Source organism: Antennarius striatus, chromosome 7, assembly GCF_040054535.1.
Source record: "Antennarius striatus isolate MH-2024 chromosome 7, ASM4005453v1, whole genome shotgun sequence".
NCBI classification, from domain to species: domain Eukaryota; kingdom Metazoa; phylum Chordata; class Actinopteri; order Lophiiformes; family Antennariidae; genus Antennarius; species Antennarius striatus.
Window position 1 is genome coordinate 3,888,554 of NC_090782.1, and position 12,266 is coordinate 3,900,819.

A 12,266-nucleotide genomic window follows, 5' to 3' on the forward strand; every position below is an offset into this window, starting at 1 on the left:
CTTTATTCATGAACCATCAATACTGTTATATGTGTATTGAGTAGAGAACGATTGACACATATGGAATGGCTTATTTTAAAAGGACAGATGTTTAGTAAACCATGATTTAACTCCTTCCAGTGATGGACACAACATGCACCAACTCTTAGGAGGCCCCACAGACTTAAACCCTGTCAGATGATGCCATCATACTTTACTAGGTTTTCTTTTCTAGTCTTAACAGTATCACTCACTGTTCTCCTTCACCTGACTCCAGAAACAGGCTCAGAAGCCTCAGCTTGCCCTTGTAGGAATAATAAACACCCTTATTCAACACAATGCTTCTTTTACCGCTGCTGGCTGCCTGATTCTCTCCTGACTGAGGTCAGCTTCTCCTGACGCTGTCTGGTTGTGATCCAGCTCAGCCTGGAATCGGGAGCTGTTTGGTAGAGGGTGTGTGTGTGTGTGTGTGTGTGTAATACAGTGTGTGTGCGCGCGCACGTGCATGCTTGTGTTAATATTATTGTCCAAATTGGCTGGACTGAAGGGCTTAGGAGGAGAGCTGGCACAACATTTTCCTTACCGTTACGTCAGCGTACATGTCCCATGTGCAGGCTGCAGGGTCAACTGAGGGTCTGGGATCCCCTTGGAACGTCTGTGTGGTCCACATCTTCACCTCATCACTGAGGTCAGCAGCCGAGGCCAGACGGAAACCAGCTCGATATGTTGAAAAGATTTGTCTGCGTTCAGGATCCAAAGCTGCCGACTTCCCCTTAGTGAACTGAAATAATTATAGACACTGTCGCTTCCACAGCTGCTGAGTGCTTACATTATTCATTACAGTTAAGAAAAGTAAATAAGACACTTTCAATTATTGAACACGTACTATATTGTCAATCCATTTACAAAACACATAAACTCAACACTGCAATGAGGTGACATCCCCTGACTAGAATTTGTGTTTGACATTTTATGCAAGTGTTTTCTTGATTCTTCTTGTGATTTAGAAATAATTGATGAATATATCTCCCTACAAAAAGCCTTCAAAATATTTTAAATCAAGTTAGATTACTCCCATTGTTTATTGGGGGACTTGTATTTTAGTAGGACAGTCTAGACATAGTTACATTCTATATAATTGTATATGTTCCTACCAGCACCACCTGCTGCAGATGTACTATTGGTTCGCCTGTGCTTCCTGCTGCACATTATGCCTCCATCATGTGAATATTAATGCTTTGCTTCGTTACATTTCGGTGTGTGTGTTTCAGGCCACAAGTAACAAACAAGAACTAAATTATTTACATCAGGTACATCTTTGGTTTTGTAGATGTGCAGATAAAATAACACTTGGATTAGTTAAAGCAGTCTTCAGCAGAGCCACTGGTGGTCCAGCCATAAACAGACTACTTTAAACAACTGAGTCAAATCATTTTTGATGATGAATTTTTTTTTCACATTCCCACTCACTTGACACTGGACTAATTAAAACGAGGACTGAGTGCTGAGAAGACCTTTTCCTGGATAGTGTTATCTGTTTTTGCAGTCATTGATTAATTTCATCTTTGACCGATCTTGTCATCAATCGGTTTTCTCTCTCTTCAGTCACTTTTTTTATGCTTCATTTCCACTTATGACTGACTGACCTCTGACGGAGTGCATGAAGTATAATAATCTGTATTCAATGAAAATAAGTGCTTCAGGATATGATGTGAAGCTCTCTGTCTTCTTTGTTTTTGTTTCCAGGAGCTGTCGAGTTGTGGCTGGAACAAGAAGGAGAAGCACAGCTTGGCTCCGAACGTCGTAGCCTTCACTCGCAGGTTCAACCAGGTGAGGCGTGTATGCAATGTCAACATTCAGTACTCATTCACTGAAAGATAGGAGAAAATAGGCCTTTCGACAATTTTTAATTTTAAAAGATTTATGAATCTTGGTCCAGGAGGTGGGATTAGATAGGTAGATAGATACTTTATTAATCCCGGAGGAAATTGTACATATCCACTGCTCAGGCATTACATCACGAATAAATACTGGATTAAACACCAGGAGAAAAAGAAACACTGACATCACAGGACATACCACAAGGCATACACTACACTAACAGACACATGCAGCACTAACAGGACATATTAACTAAACTATAACTAAAATATAAACAGTATAAAATTAAAATATGGACAGTATAAAATTAAAATATAAACAGCATAAAATTAAAATATAAACAGCATAAAATTAAATTAAATCCATTCAACCGTGTGCTGACCTCGCCACCTCCCCCTCGCTCCTCCTGAGAGAGTCATTGTACCCCCTGATGGCACGGGGCACGAAGGAGGACCTCAACCTCTCTGTGGGGGCTTTGTGTGACAGCAGTCTGCCACTGAAGGTGCTTCTCTGCTGGGAGAAGGTGGTGTGCAGGGGGTGGCTGGTGTTGTTCACGATAGCCTTAACTTTAGACCTGGTCCTGCTCTCCAGAAGTGTATCCACAGTCCAGACTCAGCCCGACCACTGAGCCCGCTCTGTGGATGAGTCTGTTCAGACGGTCCATATCTCTTTTCCTGGCCCCCCACCCCAACACACAATGGCATATGATAGCACAGTGGAGACTACGGACTGATAGAACATCAGAAGGAGCTTAGGACAGATGTTGAAGGCAGGGCTTTCAATCGGTTCATGGAACGAAAACAAAAACCAATATTTTTTTATGTTCCGGAACAGAATTGGAACAGAAAATAATTGTAAACTAGTTAATACCGGGTTTTTTTCGTTCATTGAAAAAAGTATTGACCTCATGTTTCACTTCTTGTCATTCACTGGACGCGGGATGAGAGCACAGAGAAGTAGCGGCTATCAGCAGCAGTTAAGAAAAGGGAGGTCTCCCAGTCACTATTTAATCATAACAGGTAAACACTGCAGTATGTCAATCTTAAAAATGTATGATTTAGACATCAACTCATTGGCTGCAGTCATTTTCCGAGCAGTGTGCCCCCGTACTGCCAACGCTTTGTAGTAATATTGAGCTATGGGAGAAGCATAATTGAAGATCTGTTGTTCAGCAATATATGACATGGTGGAAGTTATTCTTGTCTTATTTCATGTAGTGTCTAAGTAGGAGGCATAAGCCTTAACTACAGTGATATAACTTGCATAAAGCAGTGGTGTAGTGCTGTGGTACTGTTTACTGTAGGGTAGGGATATATCTGTAATTATAGTCTATAGTATATAAAGTAATTGCCTTAGTTGCAAATTAAAAGTCCTTAAGTTGCGCACCATTCGGCTCATTGTACAAAGAGGCGCAGTCTAAATAACGGACATTATTTGGTGCATGGTTGCTAACGGAAGCAAAAAAGTGACTGTAGTTGAACTGTGTTGTACTACGTATTTAAATTTCAAAAAAATACACCGACATTTTTTAAATGTTTTTATTTCCTTATTTTTTGATAAATCTGTGCTAAATCCTTCGAAGTCCTCATCTTCGGTCTGCATTGAATAGCTCGGCAATTTCTCTATTGCTGACCGTCTGGTTTCCCGGGGGCTGTCTGGTAATGATGCCGGCTTTAGCGAAACATCGGACAAAAGTTGAAGCAGACACGTTAGTCCAGGCATCCGCAATCCATATTGTGGGGGTGTAACTCGCTCTGCACTGCCTCCAGTCCTGGTAAGCGTGTTTCCCATCACTCCTACCACACACGCAGCTTAACTTTAAAGGCTCTGTTTACAGCGATGTCCAGCGGTTGGAGTTCTTTCGTTAATCCTCCGGGATGATGGCAAGCTCCGAATTCAGCCGCTTGACGAGGTTTTTGACTGACGCGGTGGTGTGGGCATGCATTGAGTCACAGATCAAGAGAGATGGCAAAGTGTGAAAAAAGCCACCCGGTCTCTTTACGTGAACCGTAACTGATAGCCTGGAGTTTACATGTTGCGTCGTAAGCGTGTCTCTTCGCTGACGTCATCGTCGGGGGTCTGTAGCCAAACAAATGTGGTCAACAGCATACCTGCAGTACAGTACCGGCGTATACTGATACCGGTACCTACCGGGAGTGTGCCAGACGTAGCCTTGCGTCATGTTCTCTAATTGGTGTATCGCTGCCGTCGTACATAGTGACGTAATACGTCCTATGTCGGTGGACAATGGCCGATCTGGCGGATCGCAGACTAAAGTCACACAAAAACATTTTTACAGATTTTGGAACTCGGTGTACACATAAGACGCTTAATGTTTAAAGGCGCAGCGCTGATTTTTGAGAAATTTTAAGGCTTTTAAGCGTGTCTTATGTGTGCAAAATACGGCACCTACATATTTATATTTACAAGGAACGTTATTAATCAGTTCAGGAACTTTAGTTTTTTGTTCTAACCGGTTCGGGAACGTCAGTTTATGGGTGGAAAGCAAAACCAGAATCGTTATAATTCCATTTCTGTTCAGAATGAACCGATTGGCAAAAAATTCTGGTTCAAAGCCCTGGTTGAAGGAGGCCAGCCTCCTCAGGAAGTACATCCTGCTCTGCCCCTTCTTGTGCACACAGTCCGAGTTGAGTGACCAGTCCAGTCTGCTGTCTAGCTGCAGTCCCAGGTACTTATAGTTTTCTACCACCTCCACCTCTCTGCCCTCGATGATCACTGGTTGTGGAGAGGGAGGTGCCCGCCGGAAATCCAGCACCATCTCCTTCGTCTTGGAGACGTTTTGCTGGAGCTGGTTCTGTTGGCACCACTCCACGAAGTCAGCCACCAATGCCCTGTACGCCCCCTCATCACCCTCCCGGATACATGCCACTATCGCAGTGTCATCGGAGTACTTCTGTATGTGGCAGGTATCCGAGTTGTGCTTGAAGACCGATGTGTAGAGGGTGAAAAGAACGGGGGAGAGACCCGTGCCCTGTGGCGCCCCAGTGCTGCTGGTCACCATAGAAGACTAACAATCCCCATACGGACGTACTTGGGGATTGTTCCCAGTTCCGAAGCACAGGCTCAGAGGAGTCTTGGGGAGACCTTATCCGGTCCAGCCGCCTTACAGGGACAGACCTCATCAACGTTGTTTGTCATCAGGTCTACAGTGATGACGGTCTCAGTCGTGGTGGGAGCAGGAGGACGTGGTGAGGTTGGAAGTAGAGTGGTTGAGGAGGGGCCGTAAAGCTTCGCAGTTCTTGGAGTAGGCTCGGGAGAAGTGGCAGGGGTGGAAGAAGAGGAAGCACAGGAGGAGGGAGGATCAGTGGAGCGGTATGCAGGGCCAGGAGAGGCCTGGGACGAGGAGCTGGGAGTGGCGGGGGAGCTGAACCGATTGAAAAAGCAGTTTAGTTCATTCGCTCATTCAATATTCCCCTCTACAGTGCTGCGCCCTTTCCCTTGTCCGGTGATGGTTCTCATCCCATTCCAGACCTCCCGCACCTGGTTGCACCCCAGCTGCTTGTCCAGCTTCCTCCTGTACGCCTCCTTGGCCTCCCTCAGGCAGAGTCTCACTTCCTGCTGGGCCTTACTCATCTCCTCCTGGTTCTTGCTCCTGAACGCCCGCTTCTTCCTGTTCAGGCGGCCTTGACTTCCTTTGTTACCCAGGGTTTGTTGTTGGGGTAACACCTGACTGTCCTGACAGGGGCCACAGTCTCCACACAGAAGTTCAAGTAATCTGTAAAACACTGAGCCTGCCCCCTCAATGTCCTCCCCATGTGTGCCCACAATAACATACCAGTTGGTGGTCTGGAAGCAGTCCCTTAGCATCTCCTCTGCTTCCGGGGACCACCTCCTGACCCGCCGTGTTGTTGCTGGCAGCTGTTTGACCAGCGGAATGTAGGTGGGCTGTAGGTACACTAGGTTATGGTCTGATTTACCTAGTGGAGGGAGGGGGGTGGCGGTGTATGCCTCCTTAGCATTAGTGTAGAACAGATCGATGGTTCTGTTGTGGGGAGAGATGAGTCCAAAGTGACGTGATTAAAGTCACTGGTGATAATGATGAGTGCCTCGGATTGCCGGGTCCGAAGAGCAGAGGTGGTCCCACAGATGGTCTCTCGTGCAGGATTACAGCTCCTCTTTCCAATGTATCATTTCCCTCTTTCCTGAATCATCAGGGCTGGTTGCTTTTGAGGCCAGCTCCTCATCTTCTCCTCCCTACATATCATGTAGATAAAAAATTATCCCTAGGTGAAATCTACGGGCAGCAGTTTGTGTTCATGATGGCTTTAATGTACTTGACTCTATGAAGTTCTATTTCTCGTGCATTTGCCAGTTTTCTTTAATTTCCACTTCACTTCCTCAATATAAGTATGAGATGATGTAACAGGAGTTTGTTGCTATGGAAACTGGGATTCACAATGCTAGCTGAACACATCAACTGTTGGAAAAATAGCTTCTTGGATAGTGGGACTTGGATTGAAACCGCAGAGAACCCCAGAAAGGTCCTCAGCGTGAGCCAAAGCCATATTATTCTTTCTTCAGTCCTCAGTTTGTTGGCATTGCACTGTTGGAACAAGTGAAGCAGATGAGAACGTGGCTTTGTAAAAAAGACAGCAAGGAGAAAGTAATTCAGAGCCTATTATGGTCAAACCACACTATCTTACTGGGTTTTGTACAAAGATAAACCAGACACTTACACAATAGTAAAAGAAAAAAAAAACTTCTTTCATAAGTCACTAGAATTTCAACAAATGGTAAATGGGCTGTAATTTCTAGTCTGCATGCAAAACGCTTTACAAAGCAAGCCAGCATTAACCCATTCACTTCACACAGCTGCAGCATTTGTACCACTGCAGGCTCCACTTCATTAAAAGCTGGAACTAGTGACACGGGTGGAACGGCCACTGGGGGCGATTTGGGTTGCACTTCAAGATGTAGAGGGACAGTGGATTGAACCACTGAGCAGCTGGATGTCTGCTCTACCAGTGAGTCACAGAAAGAGTTGGATTTGTACATTGGAGTAAATTGTCACTTCAATCGACAAAAAAAGCTACAAAAATTCATCGAATTTCAATGGCTGGAAAATACTGCGTGCTGTATCCTGTCCAACTTTAGGTGTGAAAGAAGTCACAATTACATTCCATGTGCAGCTTTTTTTAAATGCAAAAATAAAGTCTTAATAATTGCAAACTTATCCAACCTTACTTGTTTATGGCTGATGGAGCAATAGTGTCTGGTCAGGTGTCTAAATTCATTTTCTCCCACTGTAGAGATCAAATCCCACTGTCATCAGCTTGTTTGTCAGTAGCCGCCATCTTTGCTAGAACTAGACTCTTGTTGCTCATCTCTCTACCTTTGACTACTTGTGATTGATGGACTGCTGGGGCCACACAGCTTCATCTGGAGTTCAAGACTTGTTGATAAATGTAGCGCCAAAGACATGATCTTTGCTTCAGGTTGTAACATGAGATCTGTTCAGACAGGACTTTGTCTGCACAACTCCCAAATGCCCCCGCTCCGTCTCATATACACACTTGAATCTGTGTGTGTAGGGAACTGCAGTCTGAGTGATGTCATCACTATGCAGTTTGAGAGGAACAGGCAGACAAGTACGTACTGATCCCCTGGTGGGATGGTGATTTTTAGACACATACTTAGTCTAGACATCCTCAGCACCACTGAGGAAGTTGAATAGAATGACATTTCTCAGATACTAAAACTCCACTGTGCTGTTAGCTATAGGTAAAAGGAAGACATTTAACATTCAAGACTCAAATTTAAAAAATAGAAGCCAGTGGAAGTCGACTACTTATTAATCTCTCCACCTTCACTACTCCCTCTTTGCCTTTGAAACGTCTCCTGATGAAAATTGAACACATCTGTCTGTGTCGTGGTAATACAGACCTTCCATAGACCGCACTGAGTTTAATGACTGTATCTTTTGTTCTTAAGAGAAGAGATTGGGGGGGAGAGAGAGAGAGTGAAGCTGGACTTCATCTCTTCACCCCTCAGCTCTTCACCTCATCTCTGAAACAAACAAACCATTGGGTCGTTTCCAGGAAAATGCAGGCAAAGTCAGCTGTAGGTTAATTTGCACACAGGAAGAATGTCGAAATCCACCAAGGAGCGAACATACGTTTTGTGTTTATTTAAACACACCAAGAGGTTTGTGGCTTGAATGGAGGAATGTTGACCCCAATGTCAGCTCTATCAGCAATCACTAAAGTTTAGCCGGAGAGAAGAATTGGTTTGGAGCAAAATGAGAGAACGATTCAGAAAAAGAGAAATGATTCTGCATTAGAAGAAAAAGTGAAGATGGTCAAAGTTCGGCGAGGGGGCGGCGGTCTTATCCTAAAGGCAATGTGCAGACAGCTGTGGGCCTCGAATTCTCCACAGAGCCCTGTGGTGTTGAAGAAAATGTCTCCTTCAATTACTTGATCTATTCTTACTTTCCTCCTGTTCCTCTTTCCATTCCCTCTTCCCCCCTGAACCCCTGACTGATTCATTGACTTGTCTGTGTACTTATTACCGCTCTTCTCTCGAAAGAGGCAGATTTGTGACTTCATTCTTGTCTGATTTGACACATTAGTTATGGTACGTGTCTATTGTGTAATCAGTTGGAATTAGTTGGACTTTTTTTTTTTTTTTTGCTCGAGCTATTTTATAATCATCTCAAATGGAGCATTTCCATGAACAGTTTGGCTTCCCTGCTGCGTTTTAAACTGGTTTCAGCACCAAGTTCTGTGACTATTCTCCAGATCACGGCTCTGAAACATTAGAGATTTCATAAAGCTGAACTTCCTGTCTTACTTTGTACGTACTTGAAGTTTTCTTTGCGCTTTGAAAAATGTAACGTAACGGAAATAAATCTTTCTGTGTCATCAGTTTTGCTGTATCCCAGTTCTGTTTTCATCAAGATTTGCAAGTGTTGCTTGGTACTGTAATCTCTGTGGATTTTTTTTTTCCCAGACAAGTTTCTGGGTGGTACGGGAGATCCTTCTTGCACAAACTTTGAAGATCAGAGCTGAAGTGCTGAGCATGTACATTCGCACTGCCAAGGTACACAGCATGACATTGTTCTATCTATATGAATGTTTACAGTGTAAGCCTGAGTTAATGTATGCTTTATATAATGCAACTTTTCATAGAAACTGTGTGACATGAACAACCTTCATGCGGTCATGGCCGTGGTGTCAGCGTTACAAAGTGCTCCCATCTTCAGACTAACCAAAACATGGGCGGTGAGTTATTTTATCTTCTTTGAAGAAATGTCTGGATTATGATCAGAATGCTGTCAGTAAAAGTGGGATATCCCCAGATCTCTAAAAAAGGTCTGAACACAGACACAAATTCAAACTAGCACACAAGCGACATGATAAGATGTACGATGGAGGTCAGTGAATACAAATAGAAACGCTTGTTTTTGCTTAAGCTCATGTTATGAAGTAATAATTGGACAACCCATCAACCATTTGTGAGGTTTTCAAACATGACAGTCCATCTTCACTCAAGTTTTATGAGATTTTGTTTTTGAGCACATTCTTCAATTGCAGACAATTCAATGCTTTGAATCCGATATCAATATCCATTCAAAAAAGCACGACAGCATCCAGCCTGTTTCTGTCCTCACGACAAATACAGAGTTTACATAAAGTTTGTTGTGTGGATCTCTAACTCCCCAGCTGATCAGCTCAGTGTTTTTTTTAAACGCAGACAGTTTTTACAGCCCTTCATCAGATATTACAGAAGAATCCATTTATTCGTAAATGTGGCAGGATATAGTCAATTCTGTATTCAGTTTTATTCTCTTCACCATGCAGCTACTGAGTCGGAAGGACAAGGCCACATTTGAGCGGCTCGACTACCTGATGTCCAAAGAAGACAACTATAAACGTCTGAGGGACTTCACAAGCAGCCAGAGTATGGTCTCATGCATGCCATACCTAGGTAATAAACACACACACTTAACACTAAAAGGTTTGATCTTTGGAGAATGTCTTTGCTAACTGCGACTTTATTAGGCTGTTTTATGGTCAAAGTTTTATCCGAGGAAAAGGTTCTATTTGTGTCTGGTGTTATTATCTCACAGCCCATCAGGTATCATATATCATTAGACATTGTCTGATTGTCTCTTCCTGTGAGTCTGTCTTATTCTGGTTCTCCAATAATGTGAGTTCGAAAGTACCAAGCACTCATGATGAGTGGCATAAGGATACAGCTTCTCCTTCTGTCCTTGGCTGCACAACATAACATCGGTGGAGAACGCAGTCACTGTGATGTTAATACTGAATATGATAAATAAGGGAACACGTGTGTGGTCTTATTTCAGTGCTATTTTGCACTGCCTCTCTTCCCATCAGGGTGTGTGATTCATCTTACATTTTCAAGTGCATGCAAGCAAATACCGACACAAGCACAAACACTCCTAGGGTCTGTTTGTAGTTAAGGACACTTAAAAACATGTCATTAATTCCATGATGGCGCTGTATGGATAAAACAAACTATGAGACAAATGCAATCATGCGAAATGTCCCCTATTTGCTCATTTGTTTGTGTGCGTGTGTGAGAATTAGGAGAGACTTTCCATCCACTTGGTAATTGGTAGAAATCTCATTGATGAGTAACTGTTGTTTTCAGGGTGGGGTCTCTTTGTGTCGCAAGTCATGTTCTTGTGAGTCAGACAATGTTTCTCCACAGTCGGAGTCTGTCAGTGATGCATGCAGATGTGCGATGTGTGACCAGCTGGCTGTCCTCAGGGCTGGACCCAGCCAAGTTGGCACTCGGGAAGGAAAGAGTGGCTACTCTTTGTTCACAGATGTTGTCCTTCATCATAAATCCATCAACTTTCACTGAGGGGGCGGGTGACTGATAATTAAACAAAACTGACTCAAAGCAACAGTGCTTGTTCCAGAGTATAACTCACAACGTAAACTGTGTGGTGTGAATTTGGGTCGGAGGGGTTCTCTTGATGTATTTGTGGGCAAGTTTTCCTCCCTGAACACCAAACCAAGTGCTAGCTAGACTGCTAAATGCTCAGATGAGATGTTCCGGTTCTCTGACCAGTCATGCAGTTTGTACTGATGTCCACAGCAGAAGCTAAAATCACCATGTGCATGTTGACTTCTACAAAATGTGCCAGTGTGTCATTTTAGTTGTATTTTTGTGTGATTTAAGTATTTCTAGGTGTGATGCCTATCTTCAGCTTTGACAAAGCTGGAGAAAGAGCCCTGTGTCTGCTATTGAGGTGCACGAATCTGGTTTCAACACAGTCATACGTTTGTGCTTGTGTGTGTGTGTGTGCTCACGAATGACTGCCGATCTCTGACCTGCTATTAGGTTTGACAGACACAGCCCTGTCCTGTCTACACTGCTCTCCTGACTAGGCTTGCTTAAGTGCTCAAATGAGATGTTCTTGTTCTCTGACCAGTCATGCAAGGACCTGGGCTCCATAGTGATGTATAGCTTGACTGACAACCCCCACTCGCTTTAAAATGTTTCTCCAAATTGTTGTCAATCCACATAGCAGAAGTGACACAGCAGCGGCCAGTAACAGTCGTCCATCACTGACGGATACAGTGGCTTGCTGTAAACAGACCCATTGAACCTTTCCACATTTTGCCCTGTGTAAAACATAAATATATTAGAATTTTATGTGAAAGACCAACACAAAGTGACGCACAAGTGTGAAGTACAATGAAAATTATACATATTTTAAATAAGCTGAAAATATGCTGTGCAAAAGTATAGAGTTCATCTGTGTGAGGTCTAATCTCAGTACAAATCCAGCTGTTCTGTGATGGCCTCCGAGGTTTGTTCAGAGAATATCGGGTAGCAAACAGCCTCATGAAGTACAAGGTCAGATCAGGGTTAAAGGTCAGGGAAAAAGTTTAAACCAGGGTTAAACTATAAAACCAAAGGTTTGAACAGCTCAGGGAGCACTGTTCAATCCATCAGCCGGAATTGGAAAGCGTACGGCACAACGGCAAACCTACTAAGGCAACAGGCAGATCCACGAAGTATTGACTGGGAGGCACTGAAAACTTTTGTACACAGCACTTTTCAGGTTTTTTTACTTGTTAAAAAATAACTAAAAGCATGTATATTTTGTATTTCGCAATGGTGTGCCACTTTTTTCACATAAAATTCCAATAAAATATATTTGCAACGTGACAAAATGTGAAAAAGTTCAAAGGATGGGGTCACTTCTTCACGCCAATGTATCAGTTCAGCCATGCTCTCTGCTTGCAGGTGTGTGTTAACACTATCATGAAGGTATATTTGGTAAAGGACAAACTATTTAAAGCATAACAAAGGCATTAGTTTAATAGGACAGTAATCTATCAGACAGAAGAGTGAAAGGTGTAGTTGAAATGGGTCCCTTGTTGGGGTTTTAACATGACTTTTCT

The 12,266-nt window shown here is 43.3% G+C and overlaps 1 protein-coding gene across 4 annotated transcripts in view; it reads left to right on the forward strand.

Moving 5' to 3' along the window:
* ralgps2 (Ral GEF with PH domain and SH3 binding motif 2) overlaps window positions 1–12,266 on the forward strand; it is a 74,107-nt gene that overhangs the window by 35,355 nt on the left and 26,486 nt on the right. For all 4 annotated transcript variants that reach the window (XM_068318664.1, XM_068318663.1, XM_068318662.1 and 1 more), the window contains 4 exons: window positions 1,726–1,809; window positions 8,830–8,919; window positions 9,009–9,101; window positions 9,681–9,807. In XM_068318664.1, the coding sequence (XP_068174765.1) occupies window positions 1,726–1,809; window positions 8,830–8,919; window positions 9,009–9,101; window positions 9,681–9,807 (394 nt within the window). The remainder of the gene's footprint in view (window positions 1–1,725; window positions 1,810–8,829; window positions 8,920–9,008; window positions 9,102–9,680; window positions 9,808–12,266) is intronic.